The 23,235-nt window shown below is 41.5% G+C and overlaps 1 protein-coding gene across 1 annotated transcript in view; it reads left to right on the forward strand.

Moving 5' to 3' along the window:
- Positions 1 to 22,414, forward strand: part of LOC144065338 (acid-sensing ion channel 1-like) — a 36,556-nt gene extending 14,142 nt beyond the window's left edge. Inside the window, exons 3-10 of the mRNA XM_077588101.1 lie at positions 17,490 to 17,640; positions 17,735 to 17,862; positions 18,600 to 18,750; positions 20,454 to 20,510; positions 20,634 to 20,787; positions 20,962 to 21,053; positions 21,161 to 21,240; positions 21,717 to 22,414. Coding sequence (XP_077444227.1) covers positions 17,490 to 17,640; positions 17,735 to 17,862; positions 18,600 to 18,750; positions 20,454 to 20,510; positions 20,634 to 20,787; positions 20,962 to 21,053; positions 21,161 to 21,240; positions 21,717 to 21,833 — 930 coding nt within the window. The 3' untranslated portion in view covers positions 21,834 to 22,414. The remainder of the gene's footprint in view (positions 1 to 17,489; positions 17,641 to 17,734; positions 17,863 to 18,599; positions 18,751 to 20,453; positions 20,511 to 20,633; positions 20,788 to 20,961; positions 21,054 to 21,160; positions 21,241 to 21,716) is intronic.
- The last annotated feature ends 821 nt before the right edge of the window (positions 22,415 to 23,235 follow it).

Raw genomic sequence — 23,235 nt, forward strand, 5'->3', positions numbered from 1 at the left:
AGCTGTACCTCGCCGAAAGAGGGCTTCTCTTCAAGCACTAAAACTCTCATTAATCTGTTTTTTTTTATTTATATCAAGCGGAGAGGAACTTTTTTTACTGTGAGCACAGTATTTAAAGTATTTAATTTTGTATATATATACATTAGCGTATTTAGATATGAATACATTACAGTCTTTTTATATGCTTATATTAAATTATGCTTATAACTGTAATATTTATTAAATATACACTTTTTAATAATTGTCCTTGTGTACTTGTCTTTCTGTATAGGCGCGAAAACATCTATTGTGGTAATAATAATGGGGTGATCCTACTTCGTGGTTTTTCCTTTATCGCGGCCATGTCTTGTCTACATTAATCGCGATATTTGAAGGATTACTGTATTTATGTACAATGACAATAAAGCTTTTAATTCAATTCAATTCCAATTCAATAAGTCAATCTTACTGAACCATTTAGTTGCAATGGCTCACTCACCTACATCATAAAAACTAATTCATAAAATCACAATTGCCACTTGGAAGGTGTACATGTATTAGCGCAATTTACAGACACACATTTGTAGGTACACCTTGCCATTGCGATTTACATTTGGAAATTGTGAGGATAAGAGGTACAAAATTTAATGAATGGTGCTACTAGACTAGAGGTATCTAGTCTTCCCTCGATTATCGCGACTTCACTTATCGCGGATTCTCTTCGCAATTATTTTCTGCTATTATTTTTTTATTTTTTTAAGTTCATAAAAATCCACGCTGAAACTCGTAAGTGGAAGCCACTCTTGCTACTAGGACTCAGCACTGAAGAAAAGAAAAGGTAGTTAGAATAGGGGTGACCCTACTTTTTTCAATTATCGCGGCCTTGTCTGGTCTATATTAACCGCATTATTTGAGGGATTACTGTTAAAGGATCCAATTCTTGACCTTCACCATTATGAACCATAAAGCCAAATGTTTTTAATTTAGGTTGTCTCACTAGGTCAAGGATCTTATGAATTCCTTATCTTTCAAACTTAAAGTACAGAAAGAATAGTCTTTTGTTGCACAAACGCACCCTACTTTCCCCCCCAAGTTTGTTTGGATTTAATGAAGTATATAATAACCCTTTTCTTTTAATTGAAATCAGTCTTTCATTTTTATCGATCATAAATGATAACATAGTCTATTCTTTGCTCTCCACTGCATGCTCACCGTGAACATGATTCAAATAGCCTCTTTCATCATAGTGACAGGAAATGAAAGCCATCATTCAAATCTTTTTGCAATTATAGGAGGTAAAATAGACATTAGTGCTTAATGAGTGATGTTCTGACTGCTACCTAGAGGACAGGAAATCAGTAACTGCAGCATGTCGCCCTCGCTGAGGCGTGACTGGTCTAATTAGCTTTGTTGTCACTGTTTACTCACTGCTGGTCTGATAAGAGAAAGTGAGGCCATGCCCTGTTTTCTTGCTGCATGTCCTTTGTGTGACAGGATCACACCTGTTTAAGGTAGCAAAATGTTGTTTATTATGCACCTCATGTCTTCAGTTTGTGCGACCTCTCCACCTCAATTACATGCCTATGCTTGAGTAAAGGAGAGTGGCATTACACTGTCAGAGGTACAAGGAAGAAGTAAATGCGTTTCACATACATTAGAACCCCTCAGGTTATAGTTTTTGTTTTGACCTCGTGGATGTCGTAATATTGGTGATTTTTTTTTCACAAGTAGCTTTTCGTTTACATCCCCCCAATAGTAACTGCATTTCCTTATATGATATTTTATTTTGAAAATATTGTCGCGGAGCCATTCATTCTCACTTTAGAACCTCGCTACACTCTACTGGGCTCTCATTGGCTGTGTCCCAAAAACCACCACCCATGTTTCAAAATTCTCTCTTATATACCTGTCAACCTCACTTAAATGTTCCCTTTATTAATCATTGCAATTCCCCTTAAGCGAGAAAACCGTACAAATGCAACATGGTACATATTTACACATACATACACACAAGGCACATTGGGTACACTTTTCATTCACATTCATTCATTTTCTGAACCGCTTTATCCTCAATATAAAACTCTAAAATGTACTACAAAGTGGACGGATTCTGACGTGCACGGGTCAAAGGGAATGCGCATATCATGTCCTTTCCACCTCGGCTAAATGCTCCCCTTATTAATGATTGCAATTCCCCTTATTAAACGATAAAAAACATAGAAATGCAATGCATTACATATACACACATAGGGCATATAATTACTCACATAGGGCACACGTAAAAGTCTAAAATGTACTACAAAATACACAGCTTTCTGACGCAGACGGGTCAAAGGGGAATACGCATCCGCATATCATGCCCTGTCCACCTCGGCTAAATGCTCCCCTTATTAATGATTGCAATTCCCCTTATTAAGCGATAAAACCGGTACAAATGCAATGCGGCACACACACACATACGGCACACGTAAAAGTCTAAAATGTTCTACAAAGGAAACGGCTTTCTGAAACCGTCGGATCATAGGGAAATGCGCGTGCGCATATCATGCTTCAACACAGATAGATTTTGTATGCTTTATATTCATTTTAAGACATTAATAAATAATGTTCGTGTAATTTTCTCTCCTTTTGTGTTTCTCATATCTTTCATACAAAATTGGGACACTGACCTATTTTAAAGGGTTTAATTCAGGGGTGGTCAAACCGGTCCTCGAGGGCCGCTGCGGGTGCAGGTTTTTGGTGCAACCGATCCAGGACAGACAGTTTAACCTAGAGATTTCTGCAGAAAACAAGAAGCACCTGACTGCAATCCACTGATTGCACTTGTAGGACACCAGATTGGTGTAAAGGTGTCATCTTTATGGGTTGGAATGAAAACCTTCACCCACTTAATTTGCTTAATTTGTTCCGGGACCGAGTTCGTATGTCAATTTTCTCGTAACTCAAACGAACGTTTCCCATTGAAATGAACTAAAAACAAATTAATTCGTTCTAACCCTCTGAAAAAACACCAAAAACAGGATATTGGATTTGAAAAAATGTTTTATTTGTTCTAATTCGCCATCTATTAACAAAGTAACACATAACTAGTGGTTTAATATGACTAAAATTTGTTTAATAGTAGTACTGAAATTATACGGATTTCGAAGGGGGGAGAGAGATAGAGAGACGGACACAGAGAGGGGAGGGAGAGGGGGGACTTTTTGCACGGCAATACGCTCGTAACCATGTTCCCTCTAATTTTTCACATGTCTGGGCATACAGACAACCACCCTGAGCACACTGAGGACCAGTGTGAGCAGCAGCATAAGTGCTCGCTATGGGCACACAGCAGTATCACACCTGCCATAAGCAGGTGCATGTATACTATCCATAAATGAAATAGTCATAATAAAATGTAGTAATGATCAAGATTGCCTCTAATTTTTCATTTGCCTGGGCATATAGATAACCTCTTCAAGCACACTGAGGACCAGTGTGAGCCACATCATAATTGCTCGCTATTTGCACACACCAGTATCACACCTGCCATTAGCAGGGGCATGTCTACTACACATAAATGATTTAGTAATAATAAAATGTAATGATTAATATCTATGAATGGGCGGCCCGGCGGATAAGTGGTTTGCGCGTTGGCCTCACAGCTCTGGGGTCCTGGGTTCAAATCCAGGTCGGTCCACCTGTGTTGAATTTGCATATACTCCCTGGGCTGCGTGGGTTTTCTTCTATTTGCACATACTCCGACAGGCATTCCATCTTATAAGAACCGCATTTCTTTTTTACTTTTGCTCCTTTCGCCACGATAAAGGCTTGGCAGCAGCTCCACCGAACTGTTAGCTATATGATCACCTGCGAATCAGAGGAACCTGTGCGAATCTCACGCAGCCAATCAATGTCGTTAACATTCCACGGAAGAAACACACGTGACGTGAACCGCACCATATCATTGGCTGGACACAGTGTTAGTTGTAGCGTGCCGTGTCTTGTCGTTTGTCATTGACAGCATGCCGCGGAAGTAAACACACGTGACCTGAACCGCTTCATATCATTGGCTGGACACAGTGTTAGTCATAGTGTTATCCGTTATTGGCCGTTTGTTGTCTTTTATCAGTTACAGGTTGTAACTCTCAGAGTTGCGTTGCAAAATGGCACAGAAAAACTGTAATGTGTTATTTTTTTTACATTTCAGGTTGGATTTTATTTTGTGCGCTTCATATGATTGCTGTGCGCGGAGAAGATGAGAGTAGTGCGCAATTGCGCACGCGTGCAGCTTAGAGGGAACATTGCTCGTAACATAACATAAACAAATATAAATGAACTTGGATTACAATGCAGACACTCAAAAATAAGTTTAATCGAACCTAACACTAAACTTAATTCAAATTTTGTTTGACATTTTGATACCTTTCTTCTCCCGGGTTGGCTCTTTTTGCCCCGCTTCCACACTGACTTTCAGTCAATATCGAGGGTTGTTTGAGTTTGTATTCCCTTCAAAATATTCCCAAAATGATGCACACAAATGTCCTCACAATAGGATAACGCACGAACACTTGCCAACGAGAAGTAGTATATACGCCATTTGCACTGACTAACGGGGAAAAAAAACACTGAAAAAATGCAACACTCCGCCCAGTGCTCGCAGAGACATTACACGAGGGAGTTGCGACCAGAGACATTACACGAGGGAGTTGCGGGGAGAAAGACAGTGCCCATGATGTTCTTATGAGCAGCATCACGTGTCCGCTGTCTGCTCTTATATCAAAATTTGCCTCGTATCTCAAGATAAATATTTGCCTGAAATTTTACTCGGATCTCGAATTGCTCGTATGTCGGCTCACTCGTATGTCGAGGCACCACTGTACTGCTCTACTTACAAAATTTTTAAGTTCCGAAAAAAGTTCTGGAACCAATGAATTTCGTAAGTAGAAGTATGACTTTATAAGATAATAATCTCCATCATATGCCATTGAGAAATAATTAAACATTGAACTTGGAAATGAGTTTTGTCTTCATTATAACGCTGTTGTTGCCTGGCAGCGAGGGAGTGATTGGGTTCATACCTGAGTGGATTTTAAAAGTCATCGCCGCCTTGTGTTTTCACCCATGACACCTCAATAATACTTGCAGTGTTGTAATTATACATTGTGGAAAAGGGATGAGTAAAGTTGGAGTGGCATTCACTGCGTACACCATTAGCATAAAAATACCGATAGATGAGCTCCACTGAAAAGATGTGTGCATAAAAGATGTGTGGATGAAAAAAGAAGGTAAACACAGTGCCATTAAAAGTATTTGCCCCCTTTGAAATTTCCCTTTTTGGGGGCATAATTTCCCTCTAATAATGTTTAAGACCATCTAACAAATGCAAATATCAGACAAAATATAAAAAAAAAAAACCATACGATAGAGATCTTGAAATTGGGATTTGTATTTAATAATCGGACATAGTCTTTGTCATCATCATTGACTCGACAAAAGCCTAATTGTCATCATACCCAGAAACTGCGTATGACGAAATTGGTAGTGCTTCTCCATAAGGTGCGTTTTTCTGGCAAAAGACCCAAATAAGTGAAAATAATTTCTGACTCGTAATTTGACATTCTGCCGTTATGGATACATCGCATCACCCCCCGAGCGGATCACTTACCTCTCACTGTCTTTCACTTACCTTCAGTCAGCCAGTAGGAGGCAGATCACAGCCCATTTCCATTCCATGTAAACTAGGGGGATGAGCTATGAAAGCGCATCTCTTCATGGTCAAAAAAGAACTACACATCCAATCCATTTTGTCTGGCAGGGCTAGAAGTGAAGTGGATTGGACAATTAGCGCCGTCAGTTGCAGCCACTGAGTTAAATGAGTGCCCTATAATGGACTGATCTCCAAACCAGGATCAAAGTAGAGATGCAATTCTCCATCCTTATAGTGATTCACTTCTTGTGGAACAAAGCCATATAAAAAAAGGTCTTGCTATAGTTCAAGGGCTTTCAAATTTCCCCAAGCAGATCCACTATACAAAATCAGTCCTGCCTCAACCCACACAGAGCTAAACTCTTTAAATGCTTTTACTCAGGTGATGAATCATAGAAGCATGCCAAAAGTGCCCTTAAAAGTACTCTATTGCTCAAGTACACTATGTAAGAGTGTTGCATGCATCAAATGGAGAATAAAGTTAAAAGTAAAGCGTGAGTAAAGTTGCAAGTTCAGCACGCATTATCTGTGTTACTATTGTGCGACTGTGCAGGGTGTATATTTTAACTTCTTTGGCATGCTACCATATGCCCATGTTTTTATCTTGCCACTGCAGAAACCGAGTGTGACTAATTCAGTGGTTTTTAACCTGGGTTTCATCGAATGCTAGGGGTCCGGTGAGTTGGCCTCAGGGGTTCACTAGAGCCTCCGTCCCGGAGGTCAAGACACATCGACTCATCATGTCTCTACATGATAACATGCCCCGCTTGGCCATCACTGGCTGCAGATGATCATGTAACATTGCTTAGCCAATCAATGCTGCGAGGAATTTAGCACACTCAATTGTGATCCAACGTGTGAATGTCATCGCAGAACGTTGTGCAATGACTTTCTTCACATTTTAATCCATGCTATGTCAAGCAAAAAAAGAAAGTGGTCAAATGAATATGTACAATATGGATTCTCATGTATTAACTATATATCTTGAATTTGAAGAATAACCTTATTTTAGTTACACTAAAGTAGGGTTCAGTGAAAGCGCATATGAAACTGGTGGGGTTCAGTACCTGCAACAAGGTTAAGAACCACTGGACTAATTCATATGACTTTCTCCTGTAAAGCTGTCTCGGTGTTACATAACACCAAAAGCCTGTAATATACAGACATATTCTTGTAGTCAACAGCACATGATATGAGAAGCACAACTCAATGCAACACAAAGTTAAATAAATAAATTATTAAATCAGATTTGATCTTACTCTTACACCTTGGTACAAATATCGATTTTCTGAAAAACTGGATTCCAAATTCGAAAATCGGCCATGGTGCATGCCTATAGGCGTAAATTTGCCAACTTTTGGTGAAAACCACATTCAAATGGGACTTACGGTCTTGTCTCCATTTTATTCAGACCTCACGGACACGCATACACACGCATACTCACATTCTCAGAAATAGTAATATGTATAGATGTGAAACTAATAATCCTAATGAGCAAAGTTTAATTGTTAAGCAAAGCATTTTTCATTGCAAGCAAATATATAATAATGTAAAACTAATAATCCTTATTATATATATATATATATATATATATATATATATATATATATATATATATATATATATATATATATATATATATATATAAAAAGTCAGGATTATTAGTTTTACATTATTATATATTTGCTTGAAATGAAAAATGCTTTGCTTAACTCTACAGGTCTTGCAACTATGGTAAGCAGCCTGCGACTTCATTTTCCCCCGTGCGCGATTCATGCTGGGATATGTAGTTCTTTTGTCAATACACTCAGTATTGTTACTTGATTTTTGTCATTTTTTATATATTTTTCAATTTCAATTTGTTTATTTTTAATACACTTTTTTACGTACTTATGTATTCCTCCAATCCTTTATGTAAATGTGTTAACCCGTTTGGCTGCTATTGACGACAGAAGAACACCCTCCCATTTCAGATGAATTGGCTTTTATTAATCTCAATTTACAGCAGCAAAATTATTTTCCCTTTTTTGTGACTCAATTTGAGTGTGATGAGAAGCTTTGAAAAGTATCAACTATTGTGCATTCCATTTAAACGCAAGGATAAAATAAAAAATATAAAAAATTGGCAGCACATTGTAGTGTAGTACTTGTATTTAGAAATATGTCCAGCGGGGAGCAGTACATGCCCTTGTTATTCCTGAATGAATGTTATCTGTAATGGGCCGTATATGGCCCGCGGGCCGAGGTTGAAAAACATGTACACACACGATCCGGGGGCGGGGCGAGCGTTTCGGCGAAACGTCCGTTCAGCGAACTGTCCATCAGCCAAACGTCCGTCGGCGAAACGTCTTTTGGCGAATCGTCCGAGTACCAAATAATATTGATTTGTCTGTATGTAAGGGCATTTTTTATTATTATGAAATGTGAATAAATCTCAAAAACTGCTAATTTTGTTGTGGGGTACATCAATTAAGTAAAAAACACATTAATAGTAGGGTTCTCCTCGTACTCATGTGGGTTTTCTCCAGGTACTCTGGTTTCCCCCCACATCCCAAAGAATATGCAAGGTAGACTGGTTAAACCCTCTAAATTGCCCATGAGTGTGAATGGTTGTCCGTCTCCTTGTGCCCTGCGATTGGCTGGCCACCAATAATGGGTGTCCATAGTTAGTTAGGATAACCGCCAGCACCCCGCACGACCCTTGTGGGGATAAGTGGTTGGGATAATGAATTATATCAACTAACTAACAACTAACTAACTAGCTAGCTGACTAACCAACTAACTAACCAACTAAATGTCTAACTAACTAACAAAATGAGTAACTAACGAGCTAGCCTACTAATTAAATAACTAATTACCTAACTGACTAAGTGACTGCCTACCTGCCTACCTACCTACCTGACTACCTAACCAACTAACTACCTAACTAATTAACTACGTAACTAGCTAACTACACAACTAACAAACTAGTTAACTAACTACTGACTAAATACCTAAGTAACTAACCGACTAGCTCACTACCTAACTGACTGACTGACTGATTAACTAACTAACATAACTGCTATAAATCATTAATCTCTGGGGAGTCATAAATAGGGGGGGCACTCGTTATAACATCTTGATACAGTTGGAGTCCGATGTTTTGCTGAGCACATCGTCCAGTACTTCAAACATAATTCTAATTCATTGCATTTCTTATGGGTCAGAACATTTATAGTGTCCAAAGTTATGGCTGGTCCTCCCCTGAAAAGCTCTCTATGAATTAATAAGAGCCATCTCCTTATAAACCCCAAGCATATTGACTCGGGGACTCTTCCATAAAACCCCAGCATTTTTATTCCTCACCCAAGAGAAAGTGCAAGAAAGCCTGGGATATGAGTGCAACGCAAGCACAATACTTGAAATCAGTGGCTGCCTTTGACAGCAATAGACATTCAACCTATAATGACGGGGACAGTCAAAACGGATTGGACGTGAAGTAGAACATTTATAATGGCTTACTAAACTCTTTAAAAAGAGAATATAAAATGTATCATGCGTTAATAAGCCACCCCCTTATTCAGAGAGGAAGTAGCACTTGTTCATGCACCCACCAGGTTCCCTCAAGTGGGCCTTACTCAGCGCTCTGATGCTATTGTCTCTGAAGGTGATAGGTAGTGAGAGGCTGGACGGAGTCTGGGAATTGGATGAGAGAGGGAGAGCGTCTCTACTGGCCTGTGAAATATTCATCAAATGAAGCAGAGGTGGGTGGGTAAGTGGGACAGGAGATAGAGTCTGCAAGGGAAACAAAACAGAACAAAAAAATGCCATACTTTTCAGCATGAAAAAGACAAGTAGAGCCAAATGCCATGACCAAGCAGGAGCGAGGAAGTTTTTTCTTAGTTTAACTGTCTTTGCTCAGTACGACCCTGAATACAATAATTGAACTAGAGGATTTTTAATTTAGAGAATTTTTTGTTGTTGTTCTTGAAGCAACCAGAATTGTTTTCCCCTCATGGCAACAAAACAAGTCATTTTTTTGTCATAATGTTCCAGATCAAATCTCCGTCCTAAAGGTACTACAAAATATTAAAAGCAAGTCAATCCACAAAACTGACAAAAAAACTTAGATCCTAATTAATCTCTTTTTCAGCTACCCTGGCCCTCTGGCCGATATTTGCAGGCTGCTAGCACGCTATCCATAAGCGAGCTTTTTTTCTATTGTTGCCGTGTGATTGTTTTGTTATTCTGTGAGCGTTTACTACCTAGCACAGCATTAGAAGGATTAGGCATGATCATCAATTCTGGTTGGCACAAAAAAATGGGGTTTCTTTGATGCAGTTTGGGTAGAAAATTTGTTTTCTTAAAAAAACGTAGTCATTTTCACCTTTAACATGAAAATGGATCACAATTTTCATTCATTCATTTTCCGAACCACTTTATCCTCACTAGGGTCACGGGGGCTGCTGGAGTCTATCCCAGCTGACATCGGGGACTAGACGGGGGACACCCTGAAATGGTGGCCAGCCAACCGCAGGGCACGAGGAGAACAAACAGCCATTCACGCTCACACTTACATCTAGGGGCTATTTAGATTGTCCAACAAGCCTATCATGTACGAACATGCAAACTCCACACAGGTGGACCAACTTGACAAAATGTGAGGCTGATGCGCTAACCACTCAACCGCCGGGTCGCCAGGTTCACAATATGTTAAAATAATAATAATTCGAATTTACGCTGCATTTTTCTGTACAGGACAAAACATTTGTGTATAGTTACTTCTATATAGTCTAGGCGCAGGGGTGGCCAAGTCCGGTCCTCGAAAGCCCCTATCCAGCCTGTTTTCCATGTCTCCCTCCACCAACACACCTGAATCAAATAATCGGGATCGGTATGAAGCTTCTGGACAGCTTGCTGATGAGTTGATCATTTGATGCAGGTGTGGTAGAGGAGGGAGATATGGAAAACAGACTGGATAGGGGCTCTCGAGGACCGGACTTGGCCACACCTGGTCTATAGCTAGTGGGTTGAATATGTCCTCTTGTTTGACATCAATTGTTTCAACATTGAACGCAATTTTAACGATAGCAAAGACAGAACAACCATTTATCCAAGGCCCCAACTGTTAGAGTTTGAGTTTGATTCATTTAATTACAGACAGCAGATATTAATGAAGATACAGTCATACCTCTACTTACGAAATTAATTGGTTCCTAACTGTTTTCGTTACTTGCAAATTTCGTAAGTAGAGGTGTATTTTATATGTAAATTCTCTAATTCGTTCCACGGTCCTCACATATCTACCAACTAAACCCTTCACGTCAACATGTCCCAATTTTGTAAGAAAGGTGTGAGAAACACACAAAAATGAGAAAAAAATGATCACAAAAGTATTTATTAATGTCACAAAATGAATAACAAACCCGTGTTAAAACGCATGGGAACAAGAGAAAGCTACCGGGATGGAACATTGAGATAACACACAAACATGAACACACATTTAATAAAAACAACATTAAGAATACAAACAACAACATTAATCAACAACAATTATTATTATCGTTTTGTGATTTATTTGATATGTAATTTTACTTTAAGTCTCTACTTATGTTCTTACCTGCTTCTGCAGTGCTGGGAAAAAAATACAAAGACGATCGCCTTTGAAGACTTTTAATGTTTCTAAAATGCATAAGACAAACGCCGTCAAAGTGGGCACGATTCGTGAACACTTTTTCAGGATGTTTTTTCCACAAAGTCGGAAAATTCGTTTGTCCCCCGTTTATTTCTGTCTTGTGCTGTTGCAATGGCGGCTGCTTCTTCCGCAGCCTCTGCCTTCTCATTGAATTCCTTGTGTATTGCCGTGCGTTGCATTTACCAATGCTCCGTTGAGAGTTCGTTCAGGATGTTTTTCATATGCAGCGCACAAAATAAAATCCAACCTAAATTGTAAAAAAAGAAACACATTAAATTTGTTTCTGTGCCATTTTCCAATGGAAATCAGAGAGTGGTAGCCTGTCACTGACAAACGACAAGAAATAGTAATTACGGATAAAACTATGATGAACACTGTGTCCAGCCAATGATACGATGCGGTTCACGTCAGGTGTGTTTACTTCCAAGACATGAGTAAATGTTAAGGACATTGATTGGCTGCGTTAATTACGCGTTTGCCTGTGTTTTGCAGGATATCATATAGCTAACGGTTTGGTGGAGCTGCTGCCCATCCTTTATCATGGCGAAACGACTGGGCTTAGGCAGGGTCACTGAACAAGCCAACGTAAAAAAGAAGTGCGGTTCTTTTAAGATGCAATGGGACTCGGAGTATGCAAATAGAAGAACAAGCCTAAATTCCCTTACCATGCATTCACGTTACCTTTTTCCTCGATTCCACGTGTTTTCCCTAGTCCGGTTTGGTTTCATGTTTCGTTTCCCAAGTCTTTGTTATTTTGTGAGGTCCCTCCTAAGTTATTAAAGTTTTGGTTATGAGCACCATTTCCCTCGTCCTTGCCTGCTTCCCCGCGATTGGGTCCTAATTTCTCCTACCTCGCCTCAGCGTCTCCCGTGGACGTAACAGAACGATCCGACCACATGGACCCAGCGGGAAGCCATCGACGCCCGCGCCGACGCTCTCGCCGACGCCAGCCACCCAGCTCATACTCCACCGACCACATGGACTCAGCGGGAAGCTCCTGAATCACTTTTAGGGAATTTATAATGACTACGCCGCGGTGTTGGCACCTTAGAGACGTTTTGGCAGCAGAAGAGTCCCGGAATAGCAGCTCCACGGACCCCTACCGGAGTTCCCGTCTGGCCATCCACAATAGGACACCGCGTGGTGGCCGGTGGGTAAGCTCAGGTAAGACTTTCGAACACAGCCCGCTGATGACCGGGAAATCGCCTTGTTTTCTTGGGGAGGCGCAGCGGCGAGACTATTCCCGTGTGACAGGTTCACCAATAGATACACTTTAAGATAAGGAAGACATCGGACGCATATCAAGCTTTATCGTGTCGCGGAGGTGAGCGACGGTCGTGTCACGTCGTCCTCCCGGAGGAGGCGAGGAGCGGAGAGGAGGGAGGAGTGGCTGGACGCTTGAGCTCCCAAAGGAGCTCCTCACTCGACCTCGCCCGAGCTCCCGAAGGAGCTCGTTGCCCGACCTCGCCCGAGCTCCCGAAGGAGCTCCTCGCTTGACCTCGCCCGTCCAAGCTCCTCGCTCGACCTCGCCCGTCCAAGCTCCTCCCTCGCCCGTCCAAGCTCCTCGCTCGACCTCGCCTGTCCAAGCTCCTCGCTCGACCTCGCCCGTCCAAGCTCCTCGCATGACCTCTTCCGTCCAAGCTTCCCGTATTCCCGTGCCGAAGCCATGCTCAAGACTCCCCGTGCTGGCTGGACCGCCAGTCGCACCCGTGCCGAAGCCACGCACAAGACTCCCCCTGCCGGCTGGACCACCAGTCCCATCCGTACCGAAGCCACGCACAAGAATCCCCGTGCCGAAGCCACGCACAATACTCCCTGTTCCAGCTGGACCGCGAGTCGCATCCGTTCCGAAGCCACGCACAATACTCCCCTTGTCGGCTGGACCGCCAGTCGCACCTGTGCCGAAGCCACGCACAATACTCCCCGTTCCGGCTGGACCGCCGGTCGCACCCGTGCCGAAGACACGCACAATACTCCCCGTGACGGCTGGACCACCAGTCTAACCCATGCCGAAGCCACGCACAATACTCCCCGTGCCGGCTGGACCGCCAGTCGCACCCGTGCCGAAGCCATGCACAATATTCCTCGTGCTGGCTAGGCTGCCAGTCGCACCCGTGCCGAAGCCACGCACAATATTCCTCGTGCTGGCTAGGCTGCCAGTCGCACCCATGCCGAAGCCACGCACAATTTATTCCCCGTGCTGGCTGGGCCGCCAGTCGCACACGTGCCGAAGCCACGAACCAGGTTTCCCGTGCCGGCTGGCCCGCCTAGTTCCTGCCCGCCTAGTTCCTGCCCGCCTAGTTCCTCCCCGCCTAGTTCCTCCCCGCCTAGTTCCTCCCGCCCAGTTCCTGCCCGCCTAGTTCCTGCTCGCCTAGTTCCTGCCCGCCAAGTTCCTGCCCGCCAAGTTCCTGCCCGCCAAGTTCCTGCCTGCCCATAAGCGGCAGCGACTCGCTGGGCCCCCTGGACGAGGGGGTCAGCGGCGGCGACTCTCCGTCCTCCTGGACGAGGGGGTTGGCTGCGGCGACTCTCCGGGCCCCCTGGACGAGGAGGTCGGTGGCGCCACTCTCCGGGCACTCTGGGGGGGACTTTATCCACGACAGCGCACTCGTAACCGAACAAACAAATTTAAATTAACTTGGATTAATATATACAGACACACTCAAACATATGTTTAATGTAACTTTACACAAAACTGAATTCTAATTTATTTTTATTTATTTTTTACCTTCATTCTGCGGGTTAGCTGTTTGCCACGCCTCCACCCTCACGTTCGCTATCGATGGGCTGTTTGCTGTTGTATTCCCTTCAAAATATTCCGAAAATGATGCACACAAATGTCCTCACACTAGGATAACGTGTGCACGAGTATACTACATTACACAGAAAGCCCTCTTTTTGCCTGCGCATGTGCGTTGTGCGTTTTCTGGTCCATGTGTAGGAGAAACTCGTTTGACGAAATCGTTCAGTGCTCGTAGATATCTGTTATACACGAAAGAGATGCGGCAAAAAAGAGTGCGCTACAATGATAAACAGCCTCTCATGTCATGGCCACCTGGCTTTCTCGCATCTCAAATTTTTTCTCGTATCTAGAGCGAATTATTTGCTCGAAATTTTCCTCGTATCTCGAGCATCTCATAGGTAGAGCTGCTCGTATGTAGAGGTACCACTGTACTGTATTGACCACTCTGGATGTGTACTGCCACGTTGGTGCCACACGAAGCAGGCGCCGCTGGCAGATTTCGTCCAGCAGCTGTGTGCGTCGAGGTGATTGCGAAAAAAATGCAGCAAAGCCATTAAGGTGAGCAAAAAATATCTTGCATTTTTAAGCTTTGAGGCCCCCTGAGTCAGTACTAAATTGAGCCGATGTGCATAGCACATTGAATAAAGCTAACGGTGCTCTCTCCTTAACTTTAGCCTCCACCCCATTTAATCTAGAAGACATGACCGCTGCACCGTCATAACACAGTGCCACAACTTTACCCAGACATTCATTTTCCACCAAAAATTGAACGATAAGACCTGCAATGTCATTCGCTCACTTCCCACTGCTAACATTTTCAAATCTGACAAACCGCTCCTTGACACCTTTGCCAGTGACAACGCAGAACCAGTGCGAGCTCTGCTGCATTACTCGCGTCTGTCGTCTCATCCACCATTACAGAGACAAATAGTACTTTTTTAAATTTCCCTTCTGATATCTTCCTCCATCAGTTCAGCAATAGCAGTGATCAGGTCGTTTTGTATTTTGCCCAACGTGCCACTAAACACTTAATTAGTGGACAGGTGGAAATGTAAATCTGTGTTTCTCTCAGCGATGCGAGAAAGAAGTTCCACATATATTCCTTTGTTCGGGGGTGCAGCGCTTTCATCGTGTCCCCGAAATGAAAGTTCCTGCTTGCCCCCAAAAAATGACACGGTTTATCAAACTTTTTAAGATTTCCCTATTTTTCTGTACCTTTTCGTTGTGGCGCTCCGTTTCCCTGCGCACTTGCTCGCTGAACTGTAACTCCACTCAGGTTTCTCCAAAAGTTTTGGAGAGCAACGTTGCTTGTAAGTGTCCGGCAGTGCTTTGGTGTCTCGTTGCTGCTTTAGTTAAAAAGTCAAAATGTGCAAATCCAGTGTTGCTTCAAACACCATGTCGATCGGTGGCAAATAACCATCACTCCCAGCAATACAATTTGCAGTGTTCCTCGGAGCCCATGAGCCAGGAGTAGCGCTCGCTGTTGTTGTCTTGACTATTGCTATTGTTATACCAAGTGTCTCAGTGGTTGTGTCCAATTTTTTAAATTATCATTGTGTGTTATCTTCCTTATTTTATTTCTTCTGGGATACATCCAAAATAAATATGTCTAAAACTCATTTCAAAACATTCAAGGGTTTAGAGACAATGGCCCTTCATGACCCCTTATCTAAATCTTGTTGGACATTAATGGAAGGAGCTTTAGAAAACACCCTTCAAATTTGAGTGGTTTTGTTAGTGAAGAGAGCGGAAAAGTAGCTCATATAATCTAAATTATACTGTCTTGTCTCCACTGTGAGTTTTCTTTCATAACAGAGACGTCGCAATGTTTATACTAATCTTGTGTGTCCATAATTTGAAAATTTCTGATGTCGCACTTATGTCACCATTATAACACAAATTGTCTTACAATTAGTCTATAATTCTTATAAAGCGGGATTTATGGGTGCGTGAGTGTGTGTGTGTGTGTGCGTGCGTGTGCGTCTGTGTACGTTAAGATTCTCTCGCTACGTTTGTCCAAACAGTGCAACGTAGAGAGTTGAAATTTTTTACGGTGGCCAGAAACGGCTGTCGGGTCCTATTAGACGAGTGATTGAATTTTTTCACCTTCTCTAAGTGTGTAAACTCAACTTTTATTTGTTAAAGTTGTTAGCAGAGTTGATGTATGAATTTTTTTTTTTTTAATATGATGTGCCCTAAACACACCGCGTGGCTGATTGGTCGTAACGTAGAACGCCTTTCCACGTTATTTACAAATGTCATTTTCGGAATACTTTCTGCCAGCGAGTTTCCCGGTTGTCCCCAAAACACTTTTTTTCCGTCGTTACGGGAAGACTCGTGAGAGTAGGCTGCGCTGAACCAATTTAGTTCGAAGGTACGACGGCTTTCCACGTCATTTACAAACGTCCCTTTCAGAAAAATTTCCGCCAGCGAGTTTCCAGGTGCTCCCCGGTACACTTTTTTCTGTCGTGACGGGAGTTATAAACATCCACCGATCCATAAATCACGCTTTATCTATTCTTTAATCCTTATAAAGTTTGATTTATGGATGGATCTGTGTGTGTGCGCACCTGGAAACCACACTGGAGTGCTTCCGCTTAGTCATTTCCGCTTGAAGTTAGTTGCATGAACTAAGCAACAGCTATTGTGAGTTTTTATTCTTTTCATATTTTCACTTTGGTTTACAATGTTTTACCAGAAATAACACCCAAACATTGCTTAAATGGGTAAAATTCGCCAGCCTTTCTTTTGAAATTGACCATCAGTTTTCCTTACTTTTTCCTAAAAGGCATACTCCTGCTTCTGTATATATTATACATTCCTTTTTTGCATACTTTACATACATTTGCACCATCATTTTTCACAAATGATGCCAAAAAAGAGTTCTCATTTCGTATCGAGTTGGGAAAGGCGTAAACAATCTTCTGCATTTCAAAGTGGTGGCGAGGCTTCCACCTCGGGATTCTGCATCTATATCATGGTTACATAGCCCCGACCATGCTCAGATGCCTATTACTGAGAGTGTGGACTTAGCAAGGGCAATATCAGCTGTGGGGCCCGCATGCATGCAACTGAAATTTTCCTTTCTCATCTAACCCCTTTTTCAAAAGATATATTTTTAATAGCGCAACAATTGTCATTTGGTTCTAAACAAGCAAACAAGCAGGTGGGACCGGCAAAGCCGGGCCCCCTGCTTGTATCAAATAAAGCCTCCCTGATTTTACCAAAATGCATTTTCCTTTTAAATGCAGGGAATGGTCATGGGTTTTTCTCTTTCCCTTGTCCCCCTCATGTTCTCTTCTAAATGTTCACCCACAAAGAAAGACAAACATCCATGTTCCCTAGTGGAAAAACAGCGCTAAATATAGTATCATAAAAACTGGTTAAAAATCGGTTCTTATTTTCAGGTCTTCACTCGTTATGGCAAATGTTACACCTTTAACGCCGGAGGTAAAGATCGCCCTCCACTCCTAACCACCAAGGGGGGAATGGGTAACGGACTAGAGCTCATGTTGGACATCCAACAGGACGAGTACCTGCCTGTGTGGGGAGAAACAGGTCATTGAAACATTGCTCACTCACTCATGCAGGCATGTAGACAGGTGTGTCAGGTGACGATTCCAATGACGCCCTATTATTGGTCAATTTGCAGATGAGACATCATTTGAAGCTGGTATCAAAGTGCAGATCCACAGTCAAGATGAACCGTCTTTCATTGATCAGCTTGGTTTTGGAGTCGCTCCTGGATTCCAAACTTTTGTCTCCTGTCAGGAACAGAGGGTGACGATTTTTTTCTTTTGCCTCACTTCCACCAAAGCTGTCTTTTCCTGTTTATTTGCACCAGGAAAAAAAAACATTATATTGACAAAAGGTTCATTCTCTTTTCCATTGTCGTCTCATACTATACTTTTCTTGATTATATTTCTCATTTAATTATATCTAAATGTGTTCATGTTAGGGCTAATCCCCAACATCAAAGTAATCTTCAAGCAGAGGAGGCATCAAGCACGAAATAGTTTTAGACTCCATCGGCCTTCAGGAGTGGTGAAATGGCAGGCCGCTTTCTAAGATGGACGCTGCTCGCTCGCTTCTTTGTCTCTTGTCTCGCCCCCACCCTTCCGAAGAGGGAGGGAGCGGACGGACAGAGCACACGTCGATCTGGTAGCTCTGCTCGCGCCAAATACACCCCTCCTGAGGCCATGGGAGGGCTTTTATTGAAGGTAGGCGGAGACAAACTTTAGGCGGGAATACATGAACAAAGCAAGGGGCGGTGACATAGTAGATGACGCGCCTTTTAACCTATAGGTGTTATTGCTGTAAAATTCCTCAAGGCAGCGTCTGTGTAAAATTCTATTCTAGTTGCTAAAGCTGAGAATACAAAATAAGAATACAAGAGAAAGAAATACATTCCATATTTCACAGTTCACTCTACCAAAAGATAATCATTGCTTTTTTGTTTAGCTTTTGATTTTATTCCTATAAATGCCTAATAACAAAATTGTTGTTTAATGCTGCAGTTAATATATCTCCCACCACCCTGGGGTGACTGCAAGGTGTCACCCACAGACTTGGACTTCTTTGATACTTACAGCATCACAGCCTGTCGTATTGACTGTGAAACACGCTACCTAGTGGACAATTGTAACTGCCGCATGGTTCACATGCCAGGTAAGAAGCCATCCAACAATTATGTGTTTACTCTTAAAACTTTTGGAATTAGTTGGATTTCTGCAAAAACAACAATAATAAAACCAAAACAAAAATAGAGGAGCAATCTGAAAAATTCGGTATAATTCCAGCATCCCCATATTTCTGAGGCCATGACCTTTTAACCTCTCTTCTCACCTACACAGAAAATTTTAGTTAAATAAATTAATCCATTACCAAGTTATCGCAAAATTCCTTTTCTGACCTCTGAATTTAGACCTCCTTACCCCAAAATGTAGTCACATTTCATTTAACAAGCAAATCCTGCCAGTTTGTTTATAATCCTTTAATGTTTTTGAGTTATCTTCAGCATAAACATACAGTGGTACCCCGACATACGAGTGGCCCGACATACGAGCAATTCGGGATACGGGTAAAATTTCGAGCAAATATTCATCTTGAGATACGAGACAAATTTTGGTATACGAGCAGACAGCGGACGCGAGAGGCTGCTCATAAGAACATCATGGGCACTGTCCCTCTCCCCGCAACTCCCTCGTGTAATGTCTCTCTGGTCGCAACTCCCTCGTGTAATGTCTCTGCGAGCACTGGGCGGAGCGTTGCATTTTTTCAGTGATTTTTTTTCCCGTTAGTCATTGCGAATGGAGACGCGATCGCTAATACGAGAGTTATATATACTACTCGTTGGCAAGTGGTCGTGCGTTATCCTATTGTGAGGACATTTGGGAATATTTTGAAGGGAATACAAAAGTAAACAGCCCCTCTTGCATGTGAAAGTCAGGGTAGGGGCGGGGCAAATAGAGCCAACCCGGGAGAAGAAAGGTATCAAAATTTAAAACAAAATTAGAATTAAGTTTAGTGTAAGGTTAGATTAAACTTATTTTTGAGTGTCTGCATCATAATCCAAGTTCATTTAAATTTGTTTATGTTTTGTTACGAGCGCATCTAAATCCGTCTAATTTTAGTTCTATTAAACACATTTTAATACACTATTAAACCACAAGTTATTTGTTACTTTGTTAATAGATAGCGAATTAGAACAAATAAAACATTTTTTCCAATCCAATATCCTGTTTTTGGTGTTTTTTCAGAGGGTTGGAACAAATTAATTTGTTTTTAGTTCATTTCTATTGGAAAAGTTTGTTTGAGTTACGCGAAAATCGACATACGAGCTCAGTCCCGGAACGAATTAAGCTCGTATCTCGAGGTACCACTGTATTGACAAAGGCATTGAATTCAATTCAATTTAGTAGTGTTGCTTCACTAGATTAATTCATGATGGGATAAAGTACGTAACAGCAAATTTAGCTACACTAGCCGTAGTTAAGGGTGTGCGATATTAGATTATTAGACGCTCTCATTTTATTTGTAACTACAAAAAAAAATGAAAATCCACGCTGAAACTCGCAAGCGGAATCCACTCCTCTGTCCTCCGCTTGCTACTAGGACTCAGCACTGAAGTAATATATATATATATATATATATATATATATATATATATATATATATATATATATATATATATATATATATATATATATATATTGTATATATATATAATATAGTATATGTATATATATATATATATATATATTTTTTTAAAAGGGGTGACCCTACTTCGTGGATATTCGTTTATCCCGGCCTTGTCTGGTGTACATTAACCACGATAATCGAGGGATTACTGTATTGTGTTTTTGTTGCAGGCGATGCACCCTACTGTACGCCGCAGCTGTACAAAGAATGTGCTGATCCCGCTCTTGGTAAGAAATAGGCTTTGTTGTTATGTGGTATGGTCCTAGACAGAGAAAATAGATTTATTTGTAACATGGTACTGACACAATAAAAACAATTTTCCAGAGGATTGTTCTTTTCTTGCTCTACAGACTTTATGGTGCAGCGAGATAATGATTTCTGTGTTTGTGAAACGCCATGCAACATAACCAGATACAGCAAAGAACTGTCTTTTGTAAAAATCCCCAGCAAGGCCTCTGCCAAATATCTTGCAAAGAAATACAACAAATCTGAGCGGTACATTAAGTAAGTGTCACAACCACGACTTCCAAAACTATGGAAAATAGCCATTTTCTAATCATTATATCTTTAATGGAGCCAATTTGTTGATAAATATTTGACAACGATGTTCAACACAGTGTTATTGTCAGGCCACATCTTGGCTAACTTATGCCATTAAAATTGATATCTTTTTTGCAGGGAAAATCTCCTGGTTTTGGACATCTTTTTTGAGGCTCTGAACTACGAAACTATTGAGCAAAAGAAAGCGTATGAAGTGGCTGGACTATTGGGTACAGTCTTATATAAATCATTTACAAGTGGACAGAAAAATGTGTTTGACATTTGTGAATAGTAATTCTTTTATCTGAAGTATCACTGTGTGATTTAAATATTTCAGGAGATATTGGAGGTCAAATGGGACTTTTCATTGGTGCTAGCATACTTACCATTCTGGAGATTTTTGACTATCTTTATGAGGCAAGTGAATTTTGGAAAAACTACAGTGAACAAAAGAAAATGTACAAAAATAAAAATTGAGGTTAATTAGAAGATTTTGTGTTATGACTCCCATTTAACATGATTTTAAGTGTGATTGGTTCGTTCTTAAAACTGCCCCATTCCCATCTATGAGGGCACACTTGTGCCACTAAATTATCTGTTGTTAATATGTAATCCCCATTTTACAATCTATTGTTTCCAATTTAGTAGTTTAAGATAAAAGTCACATTAATGGTTAAAATAAATTTCAAATGGTTTATTTTGGTGTCAGTTTTTAAATGCCTTTTGAACACAAGATGCGTGTGCGTGTGTGCGTGCGTGCATGCATGCATGCGTGCGTGCGTGCGTGCGTGTGTGTGTGTGTGTGTGTGTGTGTACAGACTTTTTATTCTCTCTGTAGTTAAATCTAATCCCGTTTTCTTTCATCACCTGCCATGCTTCTTTTATCTTCTCAGGTGATAAAGTACAAACTCTGCCGCTGCTCAGATGAAAAGCACAAACACAACAACAGCGATCAAGGTACTGTGCTAAGCCTTGACGATGTCAAGTGTCCTGTCAGTAACTTTCATTAGGAGTCCTGCATTTCAAAGATTTTCAATGGACCTTGCCTAGTTTTGAGAAACAAGGCAAAGTTTGTCAACTGTGACTGCGGAAACGAAGAAAAGAACATTTAGGGCAGGATTGCAGTGACTTTTCAAGAGTTGGATGCCAATGTCTCATTCTTCTTTTTTTGACACATACAGCAGCACTAACTGTTTTACTAGGAGCAGTGGCCTGGGGTGCACGTAGAACTTCAGAGGCGCACAAATTAAACATCTACAATTTCAACAGCTCATCTGTGCATTACTGCCAACAACTGTGCTTCTGTCTGGAGCAGAAGTGTGTTGGTAACAAAAAAATATTAAAGGAATCTTTTTAAAGATAAAAATCTACCAAAAATCTGGCAAGAGGCAAAAGTTAGTTATTCAAATTTCAATCCAAATGTGTCAAGTTTGAGGCGCAAATGCCACTATGTAAGGGCGTGACTGAATGTTTCGTTGACGGACAAACCACACAAATCCACACAAACCCAGGGAGAACATGAAGAACTCCACACAGTGAAGACCCACCTGAGATCGAACCTACAACCTCTGAATGGTACCCGGTCGTTTGGTCGACGGACGTTTGGTCGATGGACGTTTGGTCGAACGGACGTTTGGTCGCCGGACAGTTCGTCGAACAGACATTTCGTCGACGGACAATTCGTCGCCAGACATTTCGTCGAACGGACAATTCGTCGCCGGACATTTCGTCGAACGGACAATTCGTCGCCGGATTCGCTCGCTCTCAAAATTATAAGCATGAGAGAGAGTTTACTGTTGAAAGCGATCAACCAGGTAATCTCTCGCTCTCAAAATTATAATCGTGAGAGAGAGAGTTTGTAATTGTATTGACAATGTCAGAGCATTAATATCTAAATCAAAATTATCAATAAGTTGCCTGAATTCAGAGCCCACGTCGCTCTGGTAGCTCTGTCCGGCCAAATACACACCCGAAAGCGGGCCGCGAGACTTTTTATTCAAGGTAGGCGGAGACAAACTTCAGGCGGAAACAACAAGGGGAGGTGCTATATACAAAGTGATGACAGGCCTTGACCAGTAGGTGTCACTAAAATTCTATTCTAGTTGCTAAAGCTAAGAATACAAGAGAAATACATTCCATATTCCACATCAAAATTATCAATAAATTGCGTATTACTGGCGTTGTGTGAACATGTTTTTCAAACTACGGCCCGCGGGCCATATACAGCCCGTTAGGCATTTTTAATCCGGCCCGCCGACGTCCAAATTGTAGTAAAAATCAATGACCTCATTCATTTCCCTTTGCCCTGCAATACCCGCGTTTCCCCGATAGATAACGCACTAGTCTAGACATTTGTTGGAGTGTAACTTGGAGACCAACAACACAGTTCCCACTGAAATGTGAGTATCTCTA

This window comes from Stigmatopora argus, chromosome 1 (genome assembly GCF_051989625.1).
Source record: "Stigmatopora argus isolate UIUO_Sarg chromosome 1, RoL_Sarg_1.0, whole genome shotgun sequence".
Taxonomy (NCBI): Eukaryota; Metazoa; Chordata; class Actinopteri; order Syngnathiformes; family Syngnathidae; genus Stigmatopora; species Stigmatopora argus.